The sequence below is a fragment of the Oncorhynchus tshawytscha genome, linkage group LG11, assembly GCF_018296145.1.
Source record: "Oncorhynchus tshawytscha isolate Ot180627B linkage group LG11, Otsh_v2.0, whole genome shotgun sequence".
In the NCBI taxonomy this organism is placed as follows: domain Eukaryota; kingdom Metazoa; phylum Chordata; class Actinopteri; order Salmoniformes; family Salmonidae; genus Oncorhynchus; species Oncorhynchus tshawytscha.
The window spans coordinates 34,344,605-34,372,240 of NC_056439.1; the positions used below are offsets into that span (position 1 = coordinate 34,344,605).

The 27,636-nt window shown below is 42.1% G+C and overlaps 1 protein-coding gene across 1 annotated transcript in view; it reads right to left on the minus strand.

Moving 5' to 3' along the window:
* Window positions 1-27,189, minus strand: part of LOC112262170 (ryanodine receptor 3-like) — a 157,697-nt gene extending 130,508 nt beyond the window's left edge. The window contains exon 1 of the mRNA XM_042330038.1: window positions 26,916-27,189. Coding sequence (XP_042185972.1) covers window positions 26,916-26,963 — 48 coding nt within the window. The 5' untranslated portion in view covers window positions 26,964-27,189. The remainder of the gene's footprint in view (window positions 1-26,915) is intronic.
* Between the last annotated feature and the right edge of the window lie 447 nt (window positions 27,190-27,636).

Sequence of the window (27,636 nt, forward strand, 5' to 3'; positions counted from 1 at the left end):
TCCCAGCCTCCCTTCCTCCCAGCCTCCCTCCCTCCCTTCAAAATGATCTCCAGCTGTGTGTGTTTGTGTTGGAGTGATTCATGGCTTTTTCCTTCTCTTAGCGAGTGAGAGTGGTGTGACTCAGACAGAGAGAAAGTGAGTGCCATGTTGGAGTTGAGTAGCAAGCAGACCGCTTTGTTCCCGTGACACAGTGCTGTCAGTGTGCTGTTCTGTTGCTGCTGGGGGGAGAGAGTGCTAAGACCGCGTCCAGAGGAAACACCATCGCTGCATTCCTTTCCCTCACCCTAGAGTGACAACATACATTTATCTCAACATCCATTAAACATTTCAGCCTGCTTTAAACAGGATGCTAACAGCACTGAATATGACCGTTTTAAAGTGTACATCCATTCCTCTGGCCAACGTGGCACAGGCTGCTACAGTAGCATAATCTCTGAACTACATTATGTAGGGCACAAAGCCATTCCATGTATCCCTTTTCATGTGGAGCCTACTATTTCTCTACCGCCCTTTCAATACTACTGTTCAAAGTACTGACTCTATTTTTACACAGGTAAACGACCTGTGGTCGTGTTACGTTCTAACCCCAGGGTTGCTCTCCACCTGTCTGAACAGCCCAGGGTTGCTCTCCACCTGTCTGAACAGCCCAGGGTTGCTCTCCACCTGTCTGAACAGCCCAGGGTTGCTCTCCACCAGCCCAGGGTGTCTGAACAGCCCAGGGTTGCTCTCCACCTGTCTGAACAGCCCAGGGTTGCTCTCCACCTGTCTGAACAGCCCAGGGTTGCTCTCCACCTGTCTGAACAGTCCAGGGTTACTCTCCACCTGTCTGAACAGCCCAGGGTTGCTCTCCGCCTGTCTGAACAGCCCAGGGTTGCTCTCCACCTGTCTGAACAGCCCAGGGTTGCTCTCCACCTGTCTGAACAGCCCAGGGTTGCTCTCCACCTGTCTGAACAGCCCAGGGTTGCTCTCCACCTGTCTGAACAGCCCAGGGTTGCTCTCCACCTGTCTGAACAGCCCAGGGTTGCTCTCCACCTGTCTGAACAGTCCAGGGTTGCTCTCCACCTGTCTGAACAGCCCAGGGTTGCTCTCCACCTGTCTGAGACTGAGAGACATCTGGTCCACATGGGTGATTTCATTCAGTCTAATCACCACAATACAGTTGTGCATTTCAACACCATTCTGTGCTATTCCTATCCATCTACAGCATTGGAAAGGAATGGTTATCTCATAAAATGAGTCACAGTGACAGATATCACAGTGCACTATATAAGTGAGCAACATTAAAATATATTTTACAATCACTGTGGTGTTTACGATTGCTCCACAGTAGAGCAGTTCATTGGCAGTACTAATATTGTTCAGTATTGTTCAAGTTTGAACAAAACTCCTTTGAATGTTTTACAGTTGCCCTGCAAGCCGATCGAAGCCTCCCTTCCCACTTGAAGGAGTATCAAGTCAGGCTGCATCCTTCATTACAGAAGGAGAGAGAGAGAGAGAGAGAGAGAGAGAGAGAGAGAGAGAGAGAGATCACAGCAGCAATATTTCTGGCCCGTTGCCATGAGAAAAGGGCAACCAGTGGAGCACAAACAACATTGTGAATAGCACCAATATATTTGTGTTAATTTATCTTCCTCCACTATTTGCACATTGTTAAAACACTGTATGTACATAGCTGATAATATACCACTTGAAATGTCTTAATCTTTTTCAAACCTTTGTGAGTCCAATGTTTACGGTTCATTTGTAATAGTTTACTTTTGTTTTAGTTTTTTTTCTTTTTCAGTTTTGTTGCTTTGGCAATGTATACATGTGTTTACCATTCCAATAAAGCTACTTTGAATTGAGAGAGATAACAGTTTTCATAGCTTCTCACCCCAAGAGGAGGCTACCAACCTATTAAGTTCCGGTTGAAATTCCAGGTATGCTTTGAGATGAAATCCACTAGGTACTGTATATAGGAAGCAATGTATTTCCCTCTTTCATGCTTGGTTTGTGAGGGTAAATGACGGTGTGATGAGATAAGGGCCAGTGTATGACAGAGCTCTTTCTGGGCTGTGTTGCACTGGGGACTACAGAAACAAACTGTTGACTTTCTTTACTTACTTTTCGCATACTGTAGGAGGCTAATTTACCAAGGAAGGGAAACAACGCTAGAAATACACATTTATGTTGTCTGCCATCTGACAAGCAATAGTATTTCTAGGAGAAAGTGTTGTAAAAGTCCCCAATTGGAGGGGAATACAAATAGATACATTTGTACCCTTCTTGTATGCTTGTTTTGTGAAATGAGGTGCTGTTTAAAATAACCGCCAGCAGTCTAAGCTTGGAAAGCCAACCTTTAAAGTAACCATATCCAATTGCCACTCCAACGAGCGAACCTGAGAGAGCCGTTACTTTTCCCACTAACCTGTATACCTGTCATGCCTTGGAGGAAACGCTGCTAACACTGCATCCCTCATCTTATGGGCTTTTCTTCTTCAACAATGTTGAGGGGGTCTCTTTACAGCTCCTACATCCAAAACAGAGGCTGGGAAACACACACTATTAAATAGTTGGCTTGGGCGGTATATTGTATTTACCCTATACTGGGGGTTTTGGAAATACTAGGGGATGGTTTTTCAATACTGTCAATACCAAATTAAATCTCATTTATTTATGAAGCCCTTCTTACATCAGCTGATATCTCAAAGTGCTACAGGAACCCAGCCTTAATCCCCAAATAGCAAGCAATACAGGTGTAGAAGCACGGTGGCTAGGAAAATCTCCCTAGAAAGGCCAGAACCTAGGAAGAAACCTAGAGAGGAACCGGGCTATGAGGGGTGGCCAGTCCTCTTCTGGCTCTGCCGGGTGGAGATTATAACAGAACATTGCCAAGATGTCCACAAATGTATTATTAACAAACTATAGTTTTGGCAACTCGGTTAGGACATCTACTTTGTGCATGACACAAGTAATTTTTCCAACAATTGTTGGAAACAGATTATTTCACAGTATCACAATTCCATGGGGTCAGAAGTTTACATACACTAAGTTGACTGTGTCTTTAAACAGCATGGAAAATTCCAGAAAATTATGTCATGGCTTTAGAAGCTTCTGATAGGCTAATTGACATCATTTAAGTCAATTGAAGGTCTACATGTGGATGTATTTCAAGACATACCTTCAAACCCACTGCCTCTTTGCTTGACATCATGAGAAAATCAAAAGAAATCAGCCAAGACCTCAGAAGAAAAATTGTAAACCTACATAAGTCTGGTTCATCCTTGGGAGCAATTTCCAAACGCCTGAAGGTACCACGTTCAATAGTACGCAAGTATAAACACCATAGGACCACGCAGCCGCCATACCGCTCAGGAACGAGACGCATTATGTCTCTTAGAGATGAACGTACTTTGGTGCGTAAAGTGCAAATCAATCTCTGAACAACAGCAAAGGACCTTGTGAAGATGCCGGAGGAAACAGGTACAAAAGTATCTATATCCACAGTAAAATTAGTCCTATACCGCTCAGCAATGAAGAAGCCACTGCTCCAACACCGCCATAAAAAAGCCAGACTTCGGTTTGCAATTGCACATGGGGACAAATATTGTACTTTTTGGATAAATGTCCTCTGGTCTGATGAAACAAAAATAGAACTGTTTGGCCATAATGACCGTTATGTTTGGAGGGAAAAGGGGAAGGCTTGCAAGCCGAAGATCACCATCTCAACCGTGAAGCACGAGGGTGGCAGCATCATGTTGTGGGGGTGCTTTGCTGCAGGAGGGACTGGTGCACTTCACAAAAAAGATGGCATTATGAGGGGGGAAATTATATGCATATATTGAAGCAACCTCTGAAGACATCAGTCAGGAAGTTAAAGCTTGGTTGCAAATGGGTCTTCCAAATGGACAATGACCCCAAGCATACTTCCAAAGTTATGGCAAAATGGCACTTCTTAAGCTTCCCCCCTACTTTTTCGGAAATTCTGTTAAAAATCGCGCAACATTTTGGCGTCCTGCTACTCAGGCCAGGAATATAGTATATGCATATGATTAGTATGTGTGGATAGAAAACACTCAGACGTTTCCAAAACTGTTTAAATCACGGCTGTGACTATAACAGAACGTCTGTTTCATCGAAAAGCGCAGGAAAATCTGATCACTGGAGATGGAAAAAAGTATCCATGCGCCACTCCCATGAATTGTTAAAGGTGAACCGTAATATATTAGGCCAAGCTTGCAGTACCTACAGCTACCACAGGATCTATAGAGTCTCCTCATTTGAATCTGAATTGATTCTTGGTAGATCCGCCCAAAGGGAACCGATTCTCTCCGACCACCGACCCGAGGCATTGTCTGCCTTTTTCTCCGGACATTTTTCCACACGGCAGGCTATCGAATTTACATCGCCTCCTGATGATTTTTATAGCTTATTAACGTGTAGTTATACCTAAAGTTGCATTAGAAAGGTATTTCGAAGTGTTTTGTAAAAGTTTATCGTCCTTTTAACTTTTAAAAAATGACGTTACGTTATGAAACGCTCTTTTTTTTCCGTTTTCCACACAGTCTTCATAGATCGATATCTAGGCTATATATGGACCGAACTGAAAAAAGACCCAGTATTGATTATGGGACATCAAGGTGTGCAAAGAAAGAAGATGGTCAAAGGTAATTAATGTTTTATATTTTATTGTGCGGTTTGTGTAGCGCCGACTATGCTAATTCTTTTGTTTACATCCCCTACGGGTCTTTTGGGGTGTTGCATGCTATCAGATAATAGCTTCTCATGCTTTCGCCGAAAAGCATTTTAAAAATCTGACACGGTGGCTAGATTCACAATGACTGTAGCTTTATTTTAATACCAAACATGTGTATTTTAATGAACGTTTGCGTTTTAACTAATACCATTAGCATATAGTCTAGGTGAGACGTCTGGTCTCAAGTAAGCTCAAGAGGTTAAGGACAACACAGTCAAGGTGTTGGAGTGGCCATCACAAAGCCCTGACCTCAATCCTATAGAAAATTTGTGGGCAGAACTGAAAAAGTGTGTGCGAACAAGGAGGCCTACACACCTGACTCAGTTACACCAGCTCTGTCAGGAGAAATGGGCCAAAATTCACCCAACTTATTGTGGGAGGCTTCTGGGAGGCTACCCGAAACATTTGACCCAAGTTAAATAATTTAAAGGCAATGCTACCAAACACTAATTGAGTGTATGTAAACTTCTGACCCATTGGGATTGTGATGAAAGAAATAAAAGCTGAAAAAAATAATTATTTCTACTATTATTCTGACATTTCACATTCTTAGCAGGCAATTTTTACTCAGATTAAATGTCAGGAATTGTGAAAAACTGAGTTTAAATGTATTTGGCTAAGGTGTATGTAAACTTCCGACTTCAACTGTATGTATCTTTATGGACGTGGTCCTTACTTTTTTTAACCATTTAGCAATTTTCGAGCAAACGGAGTGAGCAGCAGCTATGTTGGGCTACATACGGACCTTTAGTGGAATTCCCATGAGAGAGTAACGGTTAATGTGATTGGATGTTAATTATTTGACTAGGTTACCTGTATTTGACATTGTGTTGTTATTTCGCTGAACACTAGATGGTTTCATTGTATTTTTGGCAGTGAAACGAGGCTACTCAGGTGAGAAAAAAACCTCACCCAAATGTATAGCCCCGTTGGAAAATACAAATGGACTTTAAAAAAAAAATATAGATATACATAATATACATAATATATATACATAAAATATATATATATATATATATATATATATATATATATATATATATATATATATATATATATACATAATATATATAAAAAATTTCATGTGAATCACATTTTTATTTGGCGTACCCCCGACAGAATTGCTTGTACCCCAATTTGGTAATACCTGATATTGTTTTGTTGTGATGTATTGTGTTATGTATGATATGGACTATTGTTTTGTTGTTTTGTTCCTGTAAATACTAGAATATAGAATACCAGTCAGCATTATCTCTGCCCACATGCGTGTGGCTGACTCATTTAGGTTACTTCCTCTGATAGAAGTCCAATCCAATATCAATCATGCAGTGGGTTGATCATGTGACCGTGTCCCTGCCTCAGGGAGGCTGAGATCCCAGAGGCTCTCTTGTTCACATGGAACTCTCTAGAAACCCACTAATTGGCTCTGGCTATGCTGCTCAACTGGGCTTGTTGACTTGTACCCAGACTGCCACACAGCTAACAGGATTACTCATTCATGCCTCGCACCAGAGAAAAGAATGCTGAAGAAGAGACAGGTTGACACTATTCAGCCTACCACATGTCTATGCAGATAACCCGTAGGACCTTTGGGTAAACACCTACAGCACTGTTGTACATTTACTCTCAGTGTTTGTATAGCAGATCAGAATTTCAATGTGGGCAATTTTAGTGACAGTACTAAGCCATGGTAATAAAAAGATGATTGGTATTGAATTCTAGGTTCTGACAGCAATTGAATCCATCAGGGGAATATTCCATGTACTTATCCCCTCCTTGAATAGTGAGGTGGGCGCCCTGTCAGAGAGGGCAGGCAGTGAACTACACCTGATTTCCCACTTTGTCAAACCATTTGAGGGCCTGGGATTGACAGATCTGCCCAGGCCAATGGTTCCGCACTTAAACACTTTTGAGTCAGATCGAAAGAGAGAAGGTAGGGGGGAGAGAGAGAGAAAGATAAAGAGAGAAAGACAGCCAATTCACAGATATAATGTGAAGACGCACAGAGTAGTAGTAAAAAAAAAAATTAAAAGTGACATAAATCTGTCTCATCTGGGTGCAATTTAACAATGTTTTATAGGACTACAACCTCTTGCGGTGCAATTTCAGGTGCTTCAAAAATCAACCCAGTGCTCTAATTTTCCATGCAAAAGCACATTAAGAGCTGAGAGAAGGAATCTGTGCCGTCAGCTCTCTCGGTTAATGTCCCAGTAACTCTTCAAGCTTCTAGCTTGGCCTGAGCCCCGCTATGGGCTGATAAGGCAGGGAGAAACACAGGCAGCTGAGATAGAAACCCTAGCCAATCAAGGGAGAAGAAACCTTACAGCATCCCTATACCACAGAGCTGAGCCGCAGTTGTAAAAGTTTACTCTCTATTTCCACATTACTTTGATTCCCTCAGGAAAGTTACTCACCAAGCAGGTGTATGACAGTGGGTCATAATCACACTGTTGTCATTGAAAAGTGCCAGGTTGGAGAGTGTGCAGATAGTGGGCCCTGATAAGGTCATGGCGGAGGGTCAAGTATGCTCATCAGTGTCCAGGCTGTATATCCCTCCTCACCACTAGTACTGCTCTCAGCACTTCCTGGTGTGTCTCCTGCTTGCTGCCCTAGCAGAATAATACATTGTTTTATTACACACATCATTGACTCTGCTGCAACAAGGCCCAATAAAGAGGCCAATATCTCTTAGTCTATGCTTGTGGTGGAAAGCAGACGCAGAGGTTGTTAAAATGGCATGAATCTTTTATGGGGTGGGGAATGGCAGTGTCGTCAATATCGGACATAAGGCTCAGAGGCTGGCATCAGCCGGGAGAGAGAAATATGAGGTTCTCAAGACACAACAATTATCGTAGTTCAAGAGACACCAAGGGCTGTGCAGTAAAGATGCAGCAGATATCTCAATTGAACAGCGAGATCAAGGGTAGGATAAGGTAATGTGCAGGGTTAACAAGAGACCAGATGCGTTTTAGACTGGAGCCTGTAAACTCTAGACTGGGGCTCTAAAACAACACTAGACTGGAGCCTGGGCCATGCGAGGCCGAGTAAGCTAAGAATCCAAACAGCAGATACTAAATGTTCCTCAAAAACCCTTATTAAGAGCACAGTGGGAAGTGGGGCACAGCAGAACATTGGATATCATTATCACACAAATACCTGAGGTGCTGCTTACAGGGAGAGAATGATTCAGACAAGTACCGTATGCAAAGTGGTAGAATGACTTTAATTTAAGTGCTATAGTAGAATATACTCACATTGTTTCCGTGGTAACCGGGACAGTTTTTAAATGGCATGAATACAGTGGGCGGTTGCTCAGATGGGGGAGGATAATGTGACGGTAGAAAAGTCCTGCATAACTTTGCACACTGCAAAACATTATATGGTGTGTATAAGGCTGTAGTCTATGTGTACCATATACAGGAAGGAAGTAACCTCAGGAATACAGTATACTTGGCCCTGGTTAAAAATAGGTTAGTGTGATGGAGTGAGCCCTCAGCATCCAGTTTGCTTACTACATGTGATGTAATTATGTTAATTTGAGCCGTGGACCCAGCTCATGTAAGGGGGGGTAGAACCGGGTGGGTAGTGTCACTGTCAGCACTGATAACATGTGAGCTTGTAGCGCTAACTACCTTGAATGCAACTTAGCTGTAGAGATGTAGGATCTTAATTTGCTCACTCTTCAGTAGCTGAACATTTTTATGCACAGCAGGAAATGCAAACTTGTAGTGTATTAGAGGTTTAAAAAGGCTTCCAAAGTTTGGAATTTCCACTTTAAAATGTTAGACTTGATTTGCCCTAACATAAAATGTATCTACCACTTCATAAAATCTGTGTAGAGGAAAAAAACAACACACTTACAGTGCCTTGCGAAAGTATTCAGCCCCCTTGAACTTTGCGACCTTTTGCCACATTTCAGGCTTCAAACATAAAGATATAAAACTGTATTTTTTGTGAAGAATCAACAACAAGTGGGACACAATCATGAAATGGAACGACATTTATTGGATATTTCAAACTTTTTTAACAAATCAAAAACTGAAAAATTGGGCGTGCAAAATTATTCAGCCCCCTTAAGTTAATACTTTGTAGCGCCACCTTTTGCTGCGATTACAGCTGTAAGTCGCTTGGGGTATGACTCTATCAGTTTTGCACATCGAGAGACTGAAATTTTTTCCCATTCCTCCTTGCAAAACAGCTCGAGTTCAGTGAGGTTGGATGGAGAGCATTTGTGAACAGCAGTTTTCAGTTCTTTCCACAGATTCTCGATTGGATTCAGGTCTGGACTTTGACTTGGCCATTCTAACACCTGGATATGTTTATTTTTGAACCCTTCCATTGTAGATTTTGCTTTATGTTTTGGATCATTGTCTTGTTGGAAGACAAATCTCCGTCCCAGTCTCAGGTCTTTTGCAGACTCCATCAGGTTTTCTTCCAGAATGGTCCTGTATTTGGCTCCATCCATCTTCCCATCAATTTTAACCATCTTCCCTGTCCCTGCTGAAGAAAAGCAGGCCCAAACCATGATGCTGCCACCACCATGTTTGACAGTGGGGATGGTGTGTTCAGGGTGATGAGCTGTGTTGCTTTTACGCCAAACATAACGTTTTGCATTGTTGCCAAAAAGTTCAATTTTGGTTTCATCTGACCAGAGCACCTTCTTCCACATGTTTGGTGTGTCTCCCAGGTGGCTTGTGGCAAACTTTAAACGGCACTTTTTATGGATATCTTTAAGAAATGGCTTTCTTCTTGCCACTCTTCCATAAAGGCCAGATGTGTGCAATACAATATACGACTGATTATTGTCCTATGGACAGAGTCTCCCACCTCAGCTGTAGATCTCTGCAGTTCATCCAGAGTGATCATGGGCCTCTTGGCTGCATCTCTGATCAGTCTTCTCCTTGTATGAGCTGAAAGTTTAGAGGGACGGCCAGGTCTTGGTAGATTTGCAGTGGTCTGATACTCCTTCCATTTCAATATTATCGCTTGCACAGTGCTCCTTGGGATGTTTAAAGCTTGGGAAATCTTTTTGTATCCAAATCCGGCTTTAAACTTCTTCACAACAGTATCTCAGACCTGCGTGGTGTGTTCCTTGTTCTTCATGATGCTCTCTGCTCTTTTAACAGACCTCTGAGACTATCACAGTGCAGGTGCATTTATACGGAGACTTGATTACACACAGGTGGATAGTATTTATCATCATTAGTCATTTAGGTCAACATTGGATCATTCAGAGATCCTCACTGAACTTCTGGAGAGAGTTTGCTGCACTGAAAGTAAAGGGGCTGAATAATTTTGCACGCCCAATTTTTCAGTTTTTGATTTGTTAAAAAAGTTTGAAATATACAATAAATGTCGTTCCACTTCATGATTGTGTCCCACTTGTTGATTCTTCACAAAAAAATACAGTTTTATATCTTTATGTTTGAAGCCTGAAATGTGGCAAAAGGTCGCAAAGTTCAAGGGGGCCGAATACTTTCGCAAGGCACTGTACATATCGGGAGATTGTTTTTTAATGATATATCGTATTGTACCATTTTGACAATATTGCAATATTATTTTGCGCTAGTACCTGTACCACAACTCCAGTATTTTTCCTTAATAGCTTTTTCTCCATCTTCTTTTTAAAAAGGGAGTGAATTTGTTGTCAGCACTATTGTTTCCATGACCAATCAAAACTTGTTTTCTCATGGCCCTCTGTAGCAGACATATGGTGAGCAATACATTCCGAACATCGAATCGCAATAAAATCACAGTATGGAATCACGTTGCATATACAATCATGAGAATCGCAATACATAACATATCGGCACCAAAGTACCGTGATAATATTGTATCGTGAGGTCCCTGGAAATTCCCAGCCCTACATAAAATGTCCATTGATTATAATCCACATAATACTACAAATTAACTAACTTGAGAGACACTTATTTTAGGAACTGTTTAATAAGTTTTGTTATATAGTAAATCCTGCTAAATACTGAAACAACATCCATAAATACCAGTTTAACAATAATGAGAAGAGCAAGTCTCTGACAGCCTTGTCATAAAGTGTGAGGAGTAGGCAAATGAAAAATCCCTTTAACAGCAAAATAAATCTTAGCAGACTATAGCTGAGGAAGAGGCGATATATCTCTCTTGCATCTTAAAAAACAGTTAAATCTACTTCCTGGATTAAATATTCATGCTGTGAAACACAAATAAATTAGGTTTGTTAACTGCATACCACTGACATTCCTCAGGAAATGTCTTCATTTGGTGGCTGGATCAATATCTCATTACAGCTATCTTTCACTGGGCTGTCTCTGGCTCTGCTGCTGTTTAAATCCCTCTGTCCGTGTCACACCCTGACCTTAGTTATCTTTTTTCTTTATTATTTTGGTTAGGTCAGGGTGTGACGAGGGTGGTATGTGTGTTTTTTGTCTTGTCTAGGGTTTTTGTATATCTATGGGGTTTATAGGTCTATGGTGGCCTGAATTGGTTCCCAATCAGAGGCAGCTGTTTATCATTGTCTCTGATTGGGGATCCTATTTAGGTTGCCATTTTCCATTTTGGTTTGGTGGGTTATTGTCGATGTGTAGTTGCCTGTCAGCACTCGTGTCTTATAGCTTCACGGTCGTTTTGTTAGTTTGTTTAGTGTTCTTCGTGTAATAAAAGAAGAAGGTATTCTTATCACGCTGCGCCTTGGTCTCCTCGTTATGACGAACGTGACAGAATAACCCACCAAACAAGGACCAAGCAACGTGAAAAGGAGGAACAGCGCTTAATGGGGAAATGGACCTGGGAGGAGCTATTAGATGGAGCAGGACCCTGGACACAGCCGGGGAGTATCGCCATCCTACGGAGGAGTTAGAGGCAGCGAAAGCGGAACGGCGATACTATGAGGATAAATATTGGAGAATAGAGGAACAGCGACGATATGAAGGTACACGGCTAGCACGGAAGCCCGAGAGGCAGCCCCAATCATTTTTTTGGGGGGGAGCACATGAGGAGATTGCATGAGTCAGGTCGGAGACCTGAGCCAACTCCTTGTGATTACGGTGGGGAGCGTGTTACTGGTCAGGCACCGTGTTATGCGGTAGAGCGCATGGTGTCTCCAGTGCACTATTCTAGCCCGGTGCGCTCTATTCCAGCTCCTCGCATTGGCAGAGGTAGAATGGGCATCCAGCCAGGAAGGAGGCGCTCCTGGTCTCCAGTATACCTCTTTGGTATACCTCCAGTATAGCTCTTTGGACCAGGATATCCTGCGCCGGCTCTGCGTACTGTGTCTCCGGTGAGTCTGCACAGCCAAGTGCGTCCTGTGCCAGCGCCCTGCAGGGCGAAAATAAACATCCAGCCAGGACGGGTTGTGTCAGCTCTACACTCCAGACCTCCAGTGCACCTCCACAGTCCAGTACGTCCTGTTCCTCCTCCCCGCACTCGCCCTGAGGTGCGTGTCCCCAGCCCGGTACCACCAGTGCCGGCACCACGCACCAGGCCTCCAGTGCGCCTCCAGGGGCCAGTACGCATGTATGTAATACATGTATCACTAGCCACTTTAAACTATGCCACTTTGTTTACATACCCTACATTGCTCATCTCATATGTATATACTGTACTCTATACCATCTACTGAATCGTGCCTATGCCGTTCTGTACCATCACTCATTCATATATCTTTATGTACATATTCTTTATCCCGTTACACTTGTGTGTATAAGGTAGTAGTTTTGGAATTGTTAGGTTAGATTACTCGTTGGTTATTACAGCATTGTCGGAACTAAAAGCACAAGCATTTCGCTACACTCGCATTAACATCTGCTAACCATGTGTATGTGACAAATTAGATTAGATTTTTGATTTGAATGTATTCTCCCGCTGCGCCTTGGTCTCCCCGTTATGATGAACGTGATAGTCCGTCCACCCGGCAGGAACACAGGAGAGCAGCTTTCTGCTGAATACTGCTTCCATCCTAAAATGAGACTCCCATTGTTTTAACAGCTTCTATCTAAATGTGCACTATTGAAAACACTCAATGACTTTCGGGAAATGTGTTAACCATTATTAGATACAGGAAATCAATATGGATATAGGGTAGACAATCTCTGCTTACTTGCAGCAGAGAAAAAGAGTATCTGCGTGACGATCACTTTTTGGAGAGAAAGGAGCACCAGATAACATTTAGAGCAGCGATTCCCAACCTTTACCGTTCCAGGGAACACCAAATCACTGTCAAAAGCTCTTGAGGACCACCATTCATGGAGTCAGATTTTTTTTTTTAAATAACATTAAATATCTTGGAGGTCAAATGTAGTCCATTTTAACATTGAATGGAACAAATTAAAAGCCTCTTATTATTATGAACAATTTGCATTGTGAAAAGTAATGAAACATTTCTTATAATGCCGTTCATACGCCAACTTATTATTTTTGGAAGAAAACAATTTTATTTTTGTTTTGGTATATTTTTATGTTTCTTTTTTCTGGCCAGGTGGTTGGGGAAACCATGAATTAGAGCGTACTCTTGGTGAACAGCACTAGTAATTGTTCAATCCAATTAATTAACTCCATTGGTAAATCAAATAAATATTTAAAAAATATTAATTAAATGGAAAAGTAACAGTCGGTAGAAGCAGTTGGTAAAAGCAGATGACAAAGTGTTGAAATAAAAATGAGGAAAGGTGGATTCTCCAAGACATACAGATGTAGGATCTTAATTTGAACACTTTTGTTGCTGAGAATTTTCCTGCATAGCAGAAAATACAAACTTGTAGCGTATTCAAGGTTTGAAAAGTGTTCTAAAGTTTGTAATTTACACTTTAAAATGCCAGACTTGATTTGCTCTAACAAAAAATGTATCATCCCCTACAAAAAAAAAATCCATTAATTATAATCCATATAATATTTCACATTTCCTGCTGCTGCAGGATTATTTTCTTGCTATAGCAATCTGGTTCAAATTAAGATCCTACATCTTTAACCTACTCTTACAAGAGCAGAGAACTTGGAATCTCGAATCAGTCATATTTCAGGGTATTTCCATTATACTGCTGGTTCTACCAAAGTCTGCTGGCAGAGCAGTACCATTATGCTGAAAATGCAATTTAGTTCTAAATCAAATGGGCCAATTACTTGTTAAATCAACCATGAAATGACAGTGAACTTCATGAGTATAATAGCATTAAAGCTATCATTCTCATGTCAAGTAGATTGGGGTGCTGTGTTCAACTGAATACCAATCCTATGGGATAATGATGTAGAGAGCTGAGGGAAAAGCAACATGGATGGAAATCCATGGATGGATTTCATTCAACACAACTCTACACAAATATTAACCTTGAACTTGAATTGAACATTCATGTGTGAAGTTATCATGCAAATGGTCCCCATTCACAAAAAAACACATTATTATAGGATATCAACTGGAATGAACTTCTCTGGGGTACCCCCCGTTCTTCTCAATTTCCGCCTAAAGACATACCCTAATCTAACTGCCTGTAGCTCAGGCCCAGAAGCAAGGATATGCATATTCTTGGTATCATTTGAAAGGAAACACTCTGGATTTTGTGGAAATGTGAATCGAATGTAGGAGAATATAACACAATAGATCTGGTAGAAGAAAATACAAGGAAATAAACATACGTTTTCTGTTTGTTATTGTTGCTGCATCATCTTTCAAATGACCAAGAACAGCCAAACATACAGATAGGATGCTGGGGATGATTTTAATGAAGAACATAAGATGGCAACAATAGCTGAGCAAAGTTTTAGACAGATAACTTCATAAATGAGCGAGCTACATGACATTGAGCATGAAGTCACCCAGGTGTCCCACACAAATATAACCAAATGTACCCAAGTGGCCGAATTGGTACAGTGATACATTTTGATGGAAAGAACTACACTGCTCAAAAAATAAAGGGAACACTTAAACAACACAATGTAACTATTCACAATAAATTTCACATGCTGTTGTGCAAATGGAATAGACAACAGGTGGAAATTATAGGCAATTAGCAAGACACCCCCAATAAAGGAGTGGTTCTGCAGGAGGTGACCACAGACCACTTCTCAGTTCCTATTCTTCCTGGCTGATGTTTTGGTCACTTTGAATGCTGGCGGTGCTTTCACTCTAGTGGTAGCATGAGACGGAGTCTACAACCCACACAAGTGGCTCAGGTAGTGCAGCTCATCCAGGATGGGACATCAATGCGAGCTGTGGCAAGAAGGTTTGCTGTGTCTGTCAGCGTAGTGTCCAGAGCATGGAGGCGCTACCAGGAGACAGGCCAGTACATCAGGAGACGTGGAGGAGGCCGAAGGAGGGCAACAACCCAGCAGCAGGACCACTACCTTTGTGCAAGGAGGAGCAGGAGGAGCACTGCCAGAGCCCTGCAAAATGACCTCCAGCAGGTCACAAATGTGCATGTGTCTGCTCAAATGGTCAGAAACAGACTCCATGAGGGTGGTATGAGGGCCCGACATCCACAGATCCACAGGACGTTTGGCATTTGCCAGAGAACACCAAGATTGGCAAATTTGCCACTGGCGCCCTGTGCTCTTCACAGATGAAAGCAGGTTCACACTGAGCACATGTGACAGACGTGACAGAATCTGGAGACGCCGTGGAGAGCGTTCTGCTGCCTGCCACATCCTCCAGCATGACCGGTTTGGCGGTGGGTCAGTCATGGTGTGGGGTGGCATTTCTTTGGGGGGCCGCACAGCCCTCCATGTGCTCGCCAGAGGTAGCCTGACTGCCATTAGGTACCGAGATGAGATCCTCAGACCCCTTGTAAGATCATATGCTGGTGCGGTTGGCCCTGGGTTCCTCCTAATGCAAGACAATGCTAGACCTCATGTGGCTGGAGTGTGTCAGCAGTTCCTGCAAGAGGAAGGCATTGATGCTATGGACTGGCCCGCCCGTTCCCCAGACCTGAATCCAATTGAGCACATCTAGGACATCATGTCTTGCTCCATCCATGCTTTAGTCCAGGTCTGGGAGGAGATCCCTCAGGTGACCATCCGCCACCTCATCAGGAGCATGCCCAGGCGTTGGGAGGTCATACGGCAGGGTAGCAGGGTAACCTAGTGGTTAGAGCGTTGGGCTAGTACCCGGAAGGTTGCAAGTTCAAATCCCTGAGCTGACAAGGTACAAATCTGTCGTTCTGCCCTTGAACAGGCAGTTAACCCACTGTTCCTAGGCCGTCATTGAAAACAAGAATTTGTTCTTAACTAACTAGCCTAGTTAAATAAAGGTTAAAAAAATACAGGCACGTGGAGGCCACACACACTACTGAGCCTCATTTTGACTTGTTTTAAGGACATTACATCAAAGTTGGATCAGCCTGTAGTGTGGTTTTCCACTTTAATTTTGAGTGTGACTCCAAATCCAGACCACCATGGGTTGATAAATTTGATTTCCATTGATAATTTTTGTGTGATTTTGTTGTCAGCACATTCAACTATGTAAAGAAAAAAGTATTTAATAAGAATATTTCATTCATTCAGATCTAGGATGTGTTATTTTCGTGTACCCTTTATTTTTTTGAGCAGTGTATATACAAAATACATAAATGCTGTTCTAACACACACGCAAAAAATATATATAAAAAATATTTACAATTTGTTTGTTTTTTAATAACAAGGGTAACTATTTACTCGGTCTCGCTTTCTCTATCAATTTCCACTATAATTAAATTAAATCTGTATACTTTGTTTTATCTTTTCCTGATTTATTCACCATAATTTAAATATATAAACTTGCTGAAAATGCTATTGACTATGTACTGCTATGCGTAACACTTGTGGCTCTGTCAAGTAGGATTTGTGATGGCGAATTAACCTCTTTTACGCCAGAGATTACGACAAAGGCTGGTCTTTGAACGAGTAACCATTACATATTGCCATTTACCTCAGCTCATTAGCTATCTTCCAAGCTAGATTTCAAGATGATCAGTGGTCATTGGGCCAAAATACAGTCAATCAACGATAAACCGGTCCTACCATTGGTGAGCAATGAGGTCATTGATTGGTGTCTTCAAATCGGTTTGTTTCGGTCAATACGTCCCGGGAAAAGAACCATCACGTATGGTTGTGTTAGTAACAACCAGAGGATTGCAATGAAACCAACCATGACTGGATAAACGTTTGTTTAGTGTGTGTAATTACCACGAACGCTTTGTCCAAAGTTGAATGAGACGGAAATCACGACGCAAGCGGTTTACAAATGTTTCGTGTTAGGCTATAAAAATGGATGTTATCAAACAAAACGAACATTCACTGTGCAGTTAGGACACTTGGCATTTCCACCAGAGGAAGGTAAGCAATTTATTTTATTGTTATTTCTAACTTTCGTGACGCTAATGCTTGGTTGGAAAATGCTAGTAATACTTGTGTGTGCGGGGAGATGTCCTCAGAAAATCGCAATGTTTGCTTTCGCAGTAAAGCCTTTTTGAAATCTGAGACAGCGGCTGGATTAATAAGATGTTCATCTTTTAAATGATGTAAGATACATGTATTTACAAGAATGTTTAATATAACAATGGTGTATTTAGAATGTTAGCGCTCTGCAGTTTCACCGGATGTTGGCCTGGTGAGACGTTAGCGTCTCCCCTACCCTAGAGAGGTTAAATAAAGCAGGAGCCTCAGGCCTACTCCACAAAGGTGATTTCAATGTCATTGAGGGTGACAAGGACATAACGTGGCAGTTTACAGACCCAACACTGATTATTAGAGGTGACGAGGGTGAGAATCTACACTACCCAGGAAAGGGAAGGGTTCAAGGGCACCTTTGATACCCTCTGGCACAGTGTGGGACTGATAGAGGGAGCCTTTGCCCCTGCTGCCTCCCAGAAAGCAGGAGCCATCAGATCCCAAACAACTATTGATGAATTCAAACAGCTGGAAATGGCCTTCTCTATCAGCCCAGATATCAGGGAAGTTTCCATGACTCCCTAACAGGCCGCTCACTGGATGCTTGTCTAAGAACACCCCAATTACAGATCAGGACAGAAGAACCTAACGGCATACCGCACAGGCAGGCAGAGTAGTGGCAGGGCCCAATCAGGCCCTTTGAAGGAGCTACTACACAGAGATAGATGGGAATGGAGAATGAGAGGAGAGAGAGAAAGAGCTGGTAGTCCCATCCACCTAACTACCAGGTGTGAAACAGGGAATGGACTCAGGGGGTATGCTAATTTGGTATAGAGCAGACCTAACTGACTCTATTAAATTAATCAAAACAGGAACATTTTACATTTGGCAAGAAATTCAAAAGGAAATTATCTCAACAGAGAAAAATGCCCTTCTGTGTGATACCTACAGTTGAAGTCGGAAGATTACATAAACTTAGGTTGGAGACATTAAAACTAGTTTTTCAACCACTCCACAAATTTCTTGTTAACAAACTATAGTTTTGGCAAGTCGGTTAGGACATCTACTTTGCATGACACAAGTCATTTTTCAAACAATTGTTTACAGACAGATTATTTCACTTATAATTCACTGTATCACAATTCCAGGGGGTCAGAAGCTTAAATACACTAAGTTGACAGTGACTTTAAACAGCTTGGAAAATTCCAGAAAATGATGTCATGGCTTTAGAAGCTTCTGATAAGCTAACTGACATCATTGGAAAATCAAAAGAAATCAGCCAAGACCTCCGGAAAAAAATTGTGGACCTCCACAAGTCTGGTTCATCCTTGGGAGCAATTTCCTAACCCTAACGCCTGAAGGTACCACGTTCATCTGTACAAACAATAGTACACAAGTATAAACACCATGGGACCATGCAGCCGTCATACCGCTCAGGAAGGAGACGCGTTATGTCTCTTAGAGATGAACGTACTTTGGTGCGAAAAGTGCAACTCAGTCCCAGAACAACAACAAAGGACCTTGTGAAAATGCTGGAGGAAACGGGTACAAAAGTCACAGTAAAACGAGTCCTATATTGGCATAACCTGAAAGGCCACTCAGCAAGGAAGAAGCCACTGCTCCAAAACCTCCATTAAAAAAAAGCAAGACTACGGTTTGCAACTACACATGGGGACAAATATTGTACTTTTTGGAGAAATGTCCTCTGGTCTGATGAAACAAAAATAGAACTGTTTGGCCATAATGACCGTTATGTTTGGAGGTAAAAGGGGAAGGCTTGCAAGCCGAAGAACACCATCCCAACCGTGAAGCACGAGGGTGGCAGCATCATGTTGTGGGGGTGCTTTGCTGCAGGAGGGACTGGTGCACTTCACAAAATAGATGGCATTATGAGGAGGGAAATGATGTGCATATATTGAAGCAACAAATAAAAGCTGAAATAAATCATTCTCTCTACTATTATTCTGACATTTCACATTCTTAAAATAAAATGATGATCCTAACTGACATAAGACAGTGAATTTTTACTAGGATTAAATGTCAGGAATTGTGAAAACTTCTGACTTCAACTGTATATACCCCCACTAGAATCCCCATACTTTAATGAAGACAGATTCTCCATCCTGGAGGGGGAAATCAATCATTTCCAGGCCCAGGGACATGTACTAATCTGTGGCGACCTAAATATCAGAACTGGACAAGAACCTGACACCCTCAGCACACAGAGAGGCAAACACCTACCTGGTGGTGACAGCATTCCCTCCCCCATATGCACCCCAGGCACAACTATGACAACATAACCAACAAAAACGGGTCACAGCTCTGTCGCACGCTGGGTATGTACATAGTCAATGGTAGGCTTCGAGAGTACTCCTATGGTAGGTACACCTATAGCGGATCTATTGGCAGTAGTACTGTAGACTACTTTATCACTGACCTCAGCCCAGTCTCTCAGAGCGTTCACAGTTAGCCCACTGACACCCCTATCAGATCACAGCAAAATCACAGTCTACTTGATCAGAGCAATACTCAATCATGAGGCATCAAAGCCAAAGGAACTGAATAATATTAACTAGGCAAGTCAGTTAAGAACACATTCTTATTTTCAATGACGGCCTAGGAACGGTGGGTTAACTGCCTTGTTCAGGGGCAGAACGACAGATTTTTACCTTGTCAGCTCGGGGATTCAATCTTGCAACCTTACGGTTAACTAGTCCAACGCTCTAACCACCTGCCTCACGAGGAGCCTCACGAGGAGCCATTCGTTACTCGAATGCAGTAAGAAGCCAGGGAAAGTTGCTAGCTAGCATTAAACTTATCTTATAAAAAACAATCAATCAATCATAACCACTAGATAGAACTACACATGTTGATGATATTACTAGTTTATCTAGTGTGTCCTGCGTCGCATTTAATCTATGTGGTGAGCATTCGTGAAAAAGGACTGTCGTTGCTCCAACGTGTACCTAACCATAAACATCATCAATGCCTTTCTTAGAATCAATACACAGAAGTATACATTTTTTAACCTGTATATTTAGCTAAAAGAAATCCAGGTTAGCAGGCAAAATTAACCAGGTGAAATTGTGTCACTTCTCTTGCGTTCATTGCACGCAGATTCAGGGTATATGCAACAGTTTGGGCAGCCTGGCTCGTTGCGAACTAATTTGCCAGAATTTTACGTAATTATGACATAACATTGAAGGTTGTGCAATGTAACAGGAATATTTAGACTTATGGATGCCACCCGTTAGATAAAATACAGAACTGTTCCGTATTTCACTGAAAGAATAAACGTTTTGTTTTCGAGATGATAGTTTCCGGATTCGACCATATTAATGACCTAAGGCTCGTATTTCTGTATGTTATTATGTTATAATTAAGTTTATGATTTGATAGAGCAGTCTGACTGAGCGATGGTAGGCACCAGCAGGCTTGTAAGCATTCATTCAAACAGCACTTTAGTGCGTTTGCCAGCAGCTCTTCGCTGTGCTTCAAGCATTGAGCTGTTTATAACTTCAAGCCTATCAACTCCCGAGATTAGGCTGGTGTAACCGATGTGAAATAGCTAGCTAGTTAGCGGGGTGCGCGCTAATAGCGTTTCAAACGTCACTCGCTCTGAGACTTGGAGTAGTTGTTCCCCTTGCTCTGCATGGGTAACGCTGCTTCGAGGGTGGCTGTTGTCAATGTGTTCCTGGTTCGAGCCCGGATAGGGGCGAGGAGAGGGACGGAAGCTATACTGTTACACTGGCAATACTAAAGTGCCTATAAGAACATCCAATAGTCAAAAGTATATGAAATACAAATGACATAGAGAGAAATAGTCCTATAATTCCTATAATAACCCCAACCTAAAACTTATTACCTGGGAATATTGAAGACTCATGTTAAAAGGAACCACCAGCTTTCATATGTTCTCATGTTCTGAGCAAGGAACTTAAACGTTAGCTTTCTTGCATGGCACATATTGCACTTTTACGTTCTTCTCCAACACTTTGTTTTTGCATTATTTAAACCAAATTGAACATGTTTCATTATTTATTTGAGGCTAAATTGATGTTATTGATGTATTCTATTAAGTTCAAATAAGTGTTCATTCAGTATTGAGTATTGTTGTAATTGTCATTATTACAAATACATTTTAAAAAATTGGCCGTTTAATCAGTATCGGCTTTTTTTTGGTCCTACAATAATCGGTATCGGTATCAGCGTTGAAAAATCATAATCGGTCGACCCCTACTCTGAGCTGCGCTTCGATAGATTGGTGGAAGATGGAAGGCTGGATTGCCCAGCAGAGATCTCCCTTGTCCTTTGAAGAATATTTCTGGGCGGATACGTTGTTGTCTGTCGGCTTGTGGTAGAACAGATACGTTGCGGTACCGTCGTCGTTTAGTAGAACGGATATGTTGTGGTACCCTGTCGTTCTGAAGAGATTGTCCGTCCTTTCCTGGTTGCTGTTAACTCAACGTCTAGGATGTATCACTTCTTTAGTGAATAAGAGTTCAAAGTTCATACCAAGTTGCCATACTATAAGCTCATGCTATATTCTGGCTGGTATAGTCGAAATTCATCCTTCCAGCATGGTGATCGTCACCTCCACGTTGAAATTCGCCATTTTAAACGTATGGACATCAGTCCTCACGTCATCGGGAACACAATGTTAATTTTGTTAGGTTGTAGTCGTTCAACCATTCGCAACCAGAGCTCACGTTGAGGTTGGCTTAGTTTGCGTGAATTGGGTCACGGGGCTCTTATAAACATGTAGAAAAGGGGTTGGCTCATCATTTCCAACCCATGCCTATTCACGTGGGCGTGGCCACTGATTGAGCATATTTTACTTATGAAAACAATTCTCTCATTTTAAAAACTAAAATTACATTTCATATTTTCACAAATAGTTTCATATATAAACATTTAAATTGCACAACAATTCCAACAATTCCAATTCCAACAATACCATGTGACTACTGATCTGACATCATATTCTTTAAGTACCAACAAACACTTTCAACTGGTTGGATTACATAAAGATTGTTCTTTTCCCCAACCTTTTGATGTTACAATACAATCTCTATGTTAACAACGGTCTTTCCAAGAATCCATTCTGTAGAGTAGAGAGAGAAAAAGGGGAAAGGTATTTATGGGGGTCATAAACCTCACCAACCTGGCAACGTCATGACAGAATACAGACCACAAATTCTAATTGGCTATACTTATTAAACTCTTTTAACATCATCCTTAGCTCTGGCATCTTCCCCAGTATTTGGAACCTAGGACTGATCACCCTAATGCATAAAAGTGAGAGCAAATCTGACCACAATAATTACAGTGGGATGTGTCAACAGCAACCTTGGGAAAATCCTCTGCATTATCATTAACAGCAGACTCGTACATTCCCTCAGTGCAAACAATGTACTGAGCAAATATCAAATTGGCTGTTTACCAAATTACCGTACGACAGACCACGTATTCACCCTGCACACCCTAATTGACAAACAATCCAAAACAAAGGCAAAGTCATCTCATGCTTTGTTGATTTCAAAAACGCTTTTGACTCAATTTGGCATGAGGGTCTGCAATATAAATTAATGGAAAGTGGTGTTTGGGGAAAAACATAAGATATTATAAAATCTATGTACACAAACAACAAGTGTGCAGTTAAAATGAGCAAAAAACACACATTTCTTTCCACAGGGCAGTGGGATGAGACAGGGATGCAGCTTAAGCCCCACCCTCCTTAACATATATATCAACAAATTGGCGAGGGCACTAGAACAGTCTGCAGCACCCGGCCTCACCCTACTAGAACCTGAGGTCAAATGTCTACTGTTTGCTGATGATCTGGTGCTTCTGTCCCCAACCAAAGAGGGCCTACAACAGCACCTAGATCTTCTGCACAGATTCTGTGTTATTTTTCGTTTGTTATTTTTCGTTTGTTATTTTGTTAGTTTGTTCGGTGTTCATTCTTTTAATAAATCCTTTCAACAAATGTGACAATTGTAAATACAACCCATATTTATGTTTATTTTTTTTCTCTTTTGTACTTTAATTATTTTCACATAATTCTCATTATTATTCTCAATTTCACATTTATTCTTTTGTGATGTTTACTGTTCATTTTGATTGTATATTTCACTTTTGTTTATAATCTACTTCACTGTTAACATAGGTTAACATTGCTATGTTTCTCATGCCAATAAAGCCCTTAAATTGAAATTGAAGTGAGAGAGAGACAGCCAGAAGCACTCACAGAGAAACGTGTGTGTGGCAGAGGCAGCTATCCCGCACTGCTGCCATTAGAGAATACACCCACCAGCCAGGATAACACGTTCCACGCCAGCGTCTGTTTGGAGCTGGTGCCAAGTCAAGCTTACCTGGAGTTGTTTTTGTGTTAGTAGGGGAGCAGTGTTGGTTCATTAACAAACGCTTTTCTCTCTGAATGTGCTGACAGCTGGTTGGTACACCAGGTCAGACAGTCTCTCCACATAAAACGTAACAGTCCCAAACGCTGCCATAGCACATTAGTCACACTCATACGCTGCCCTTTTCACTGCTGCCTCCACTACCCCGCTACCTGCTAATGGAGCTGGAGACTGTGATATTCTCCCAGCTAGGACTCTTCCCGAGGAGGGGGTTGTGGCCCCAGCACATATCTATACCTTAGTGATCTGATGTGTACATCATGCCCCACGCAGCGTGGTGCCTGTACAAATCAGAGGCCTCCTGTCAGAATCACAGCACAATCAAACAGACAAACAAACTTAGGGCGAAATAACAAACCAAATTAGAAAAAGCTAATGGCTTGTTTCCCTCTGCAGACTGTTCCATCCCTCCACAGATCAGCTCCCTGTTAGAGCCCATGGGTGTTAAGTTAGAGGTTGAACCATGGCACGAACGTGTGTAAACAAGCACAAGCACAGTCCACTGATACTGATTAAAAGCGACACAACGTACTATAGATAATTTGCAAAACTGTTCTTACTTAACAGTCTGATCCGTTATTCCATATAAGCTTAGTGTGTTGTGAATTCTGTAATGAATGTATTGTAATGTTTTTAAAATTGTATAACTGCCTTAATTTTGCCGGATCCCATGGGATCCATAATACATACAAATAAGCTGATATTTTTTGAATCATCATCCTGCTTATGAGGCCACTATGCTGGTGCATCTCAGGACATCTACAAATAGAGAAACAACCGTACTACATTGTGACGTGGAGCCTTATTACACTCTCCCCTATCCCCGTAGCACCCTCTAACATTAAGTATGAGCACAATAAGAGCTGTTTCTCTTCCTGTAGCATCAAATTACCCATGACAGAGAAATACTCTCGAATCAAAAGGGTACCATCGTGCTCTCCCAGAAGCTTGGCTGGTGTGTAAAACCCGGGGCTGGCTTTAGACAGCAGGCCACTAGGGGCTAATTTCTCTGTTCTCTTTTAGGGGAAATTACTTTGTTTAGTTGTTACTAAAGAAAAGATAGTTTGTGCACCTATTTGAATGTAGGAGGAAAACATGCTTCCTGTTTACAGCTAAACAATATCCACGCAAAGGCAAGATCAGTCAGAGACTGTGTGTGTGCTGTTCTGATTGGATGTTAATGTGTACATGCACAAGGGTGTGTATTAGTGTGTGCATGTGTGTGCGCTCTAATGTGTGTTGGCATCAGCATGACGATAGAGAGACGAGAGTCATTGACGGCTCAATGGTTCAGCTCAGCTGCAACTTGGCCTGATGAATAATTTCTGCACTCTGCTCTGCTGTGGCACGTCTTGAGCAGCCTGCCTGCTTCTGCAGCAGCACCACACAGCCTAGCCCACTTTGCATTCACACATCCACACACTAGCGCAGACCCCATCCCCATTCCCGTGCCATCCAGTCAGCTGCTGCTGCCCCGTGTGGAAAGATGCAACAAGCTGCAAAGCCTCTTAAAGGAGCAGTGCCTTTGCAACTCAAAGCATCACATTTGAACTTTTCCAAATAGGACAACTGTGGTGGGACCAGCCAGGACAAACTTGATTGACTAAGAAACACCATTTTAGCACAGACAGCAAAACCCGATAAGGGCCAACTCCAGAACTTTTGATCATTGTTTTTACTGTGTAGATCACAACTGCAGACTGCTGGCTGACACAGGTGCTAGCTCTCCAAGCAGTAATGGTGCTGAAATGTCAGCACTGTTTGGGGCAGTGTGAATGCTGATGTAATGACCTCTGAATGTAGTGGTAACAAGGGACAGGGAGCTGCAGGGCGTTGAAATCATCAACTTTTTCAGGGTCTCATTTGAAACCCCACTGGCATCTCTGGGAATACAGGAGGCTTCCAAAGCAATGCAAACGTGCAAGACTTTAGTAAGCCCACTGCTAATGTCCAAGTAGTAGTAAGCCCACTGCTAATGTCCAAGTAGTAGTAAGCCCACTGCTAATGTCCAAGTAGTAGTAAGCCCACTGCTAATGTCCAAGTAGTAGTAAGCCCACTGCTAATGTCCAAGTAGTAGTAAGCCCATTGCTAATGTCCAAGTAGTAGTAAGCCCCCACTGCTAATGTCCAAGTGCTAATGTAGTAAGTACCCACTGCTAATGTCCAAGTAGTAGTAAGCCCAATGTCCAAGTGCTAATGTCCAAGTAGTAGTAAGTAATGTCCAAGTAAGCCCACTGCTAATGTCCAAGTAGTAGTAAGCCCACTGCTAATGTCCAAGTAGTAGTAATGCCCACTGCTAATGTCCAAGTAGTAGTAATGTCCCACTGCTAATGTCCAAGTAGTAGTAAGCCCACTGCTAATGTCAAGTAGTAGTAAGCCCACTGCTAATGTCCAAGTAAGTAGTAAGCCCACTGCTAATGTCCAAGTAGTAGTAAGCCCACTGCTAATGTCCAAGTAGTAGTAAGCCCACTGCTAATGTCCAAGTAGTAGTAAGCCCACTGCTAATGTCCAAGTAAGTAGCCTCTCTTAAGAGGTGGATTGTCACTCTGGTACAAGTTTGGTTTCGGAATAGCCTCAATTTTGTAGGTAAATCTACAGGGCAGAAGGATAAAAAAGTATTCCAAATAAATGCTCAAAAACAGTTCAATCTTAGCCTATGGATCAGTCATCAATGCATCTTCACCTATTTTCATTATAACATGATAATTTGTGTTATTTTTTATTGCATATAAATCTGCCTGGATATTTCGTGAGGCAACAAGCCTCACCATATGCAGAATTTGAGGTTAAGAAGTTGTTCACCAATATCTTGTGAGTTGGAACGTTTCCTTGAATAAGAACTAGGCATGCAAAGGTGAACTTTTTCTAACTATAGACAGCATTGATATGCCTGGAAAAGGGACACGTAGTTATCAATTAACAACAACAAAGCAGGAGGGTTGTGGGCTGGAAGTAAGACAGAGATCGTTGCGTAAACTGGATAGAGTAGTAGGCCTACACGGGTAGACATTCCATTGTATTCATTAATAGCAATACGTACTGAGACAACAGGACAAGTTAAATCTAGGAGGGGATCAAGGTGAGGGATGCGCCAAACAAAAAGGTCCTGTCATCGCGAGGCAGGTCTGCTTTACGAGGGAGCAGGTTAAGGACGGCTACCCAAAAAGCGCGGTGGTTAGAAAGCCAACTCGTTCAGGAGACAGTCTACTCGTAATTAGAACTATAGGCTACATTATAGACATATTTCATAATCAACATGTAGTCTATAACCTGGCTGCACAAATCATAATCTGTAAGACTAATAGCAGTAGGCTATTGCATAGGCATCGACATGCATGGGATAAGATGCTCGAAATGCACACAGGAGGCTTGTTGCCTCACGAAATAGCGGACGGAAATTAGGCTACTTACAGTTCTCAAGAACTGAATTTCATCTTCCCCTTCACCACCTTCAGCCATGGCTGTTGAGGAGCCTGCTCAGACTCGGGTAGCCTCCACTGTCGGCTTGCAGCACCACGCTGCTGCTCCTCTCTCTTATCGATATTAGCATATAGCTAATCCACAGCCATGTACCGGAGACCGAGCGAACTACTGGAGCCTGTCACTCACTCACGCCCGCTCGCTCATTGCAAATGCCAGCGGTGCTGTTCCCAAAGGAGCGTGTAAGCGTTGGTATAGGCGGGAGCAAATGAAAACGGGTCTGGAATGTGAAGCGTAGTCTTGCAGTCAAAATACGGCAGTGGGGTCTTTTGTCGTCGACGTCACCAGTGGATCTTATTCAGTTAAATAAAGGTAAAATAAAAATACAAATGATTAATATACGTTAAACATTAAAGCGCGAGCTTTCAAAATTCCCTCACCATACAATTGCCACATAATTGCGCACGACAATTGGTTTTCCGTTGGCCAACAGAATCTATGACAAATGCTACAGCGATGGTATTCGATGGTATATGGTGAATTTGGGTGTGTAGACATAGCAGAATTGGGCTATCAAGCATCCAAGATGAAAGAAATTGTAGCCAAGTAGGCCTAAGTGCTTCCAAAAATCAACACCATGGACAGTACCCAGAATGACAAGTATGGCTTCAATATTGCGCTATTAGCGAACAATGAAATAATGTTCAATATT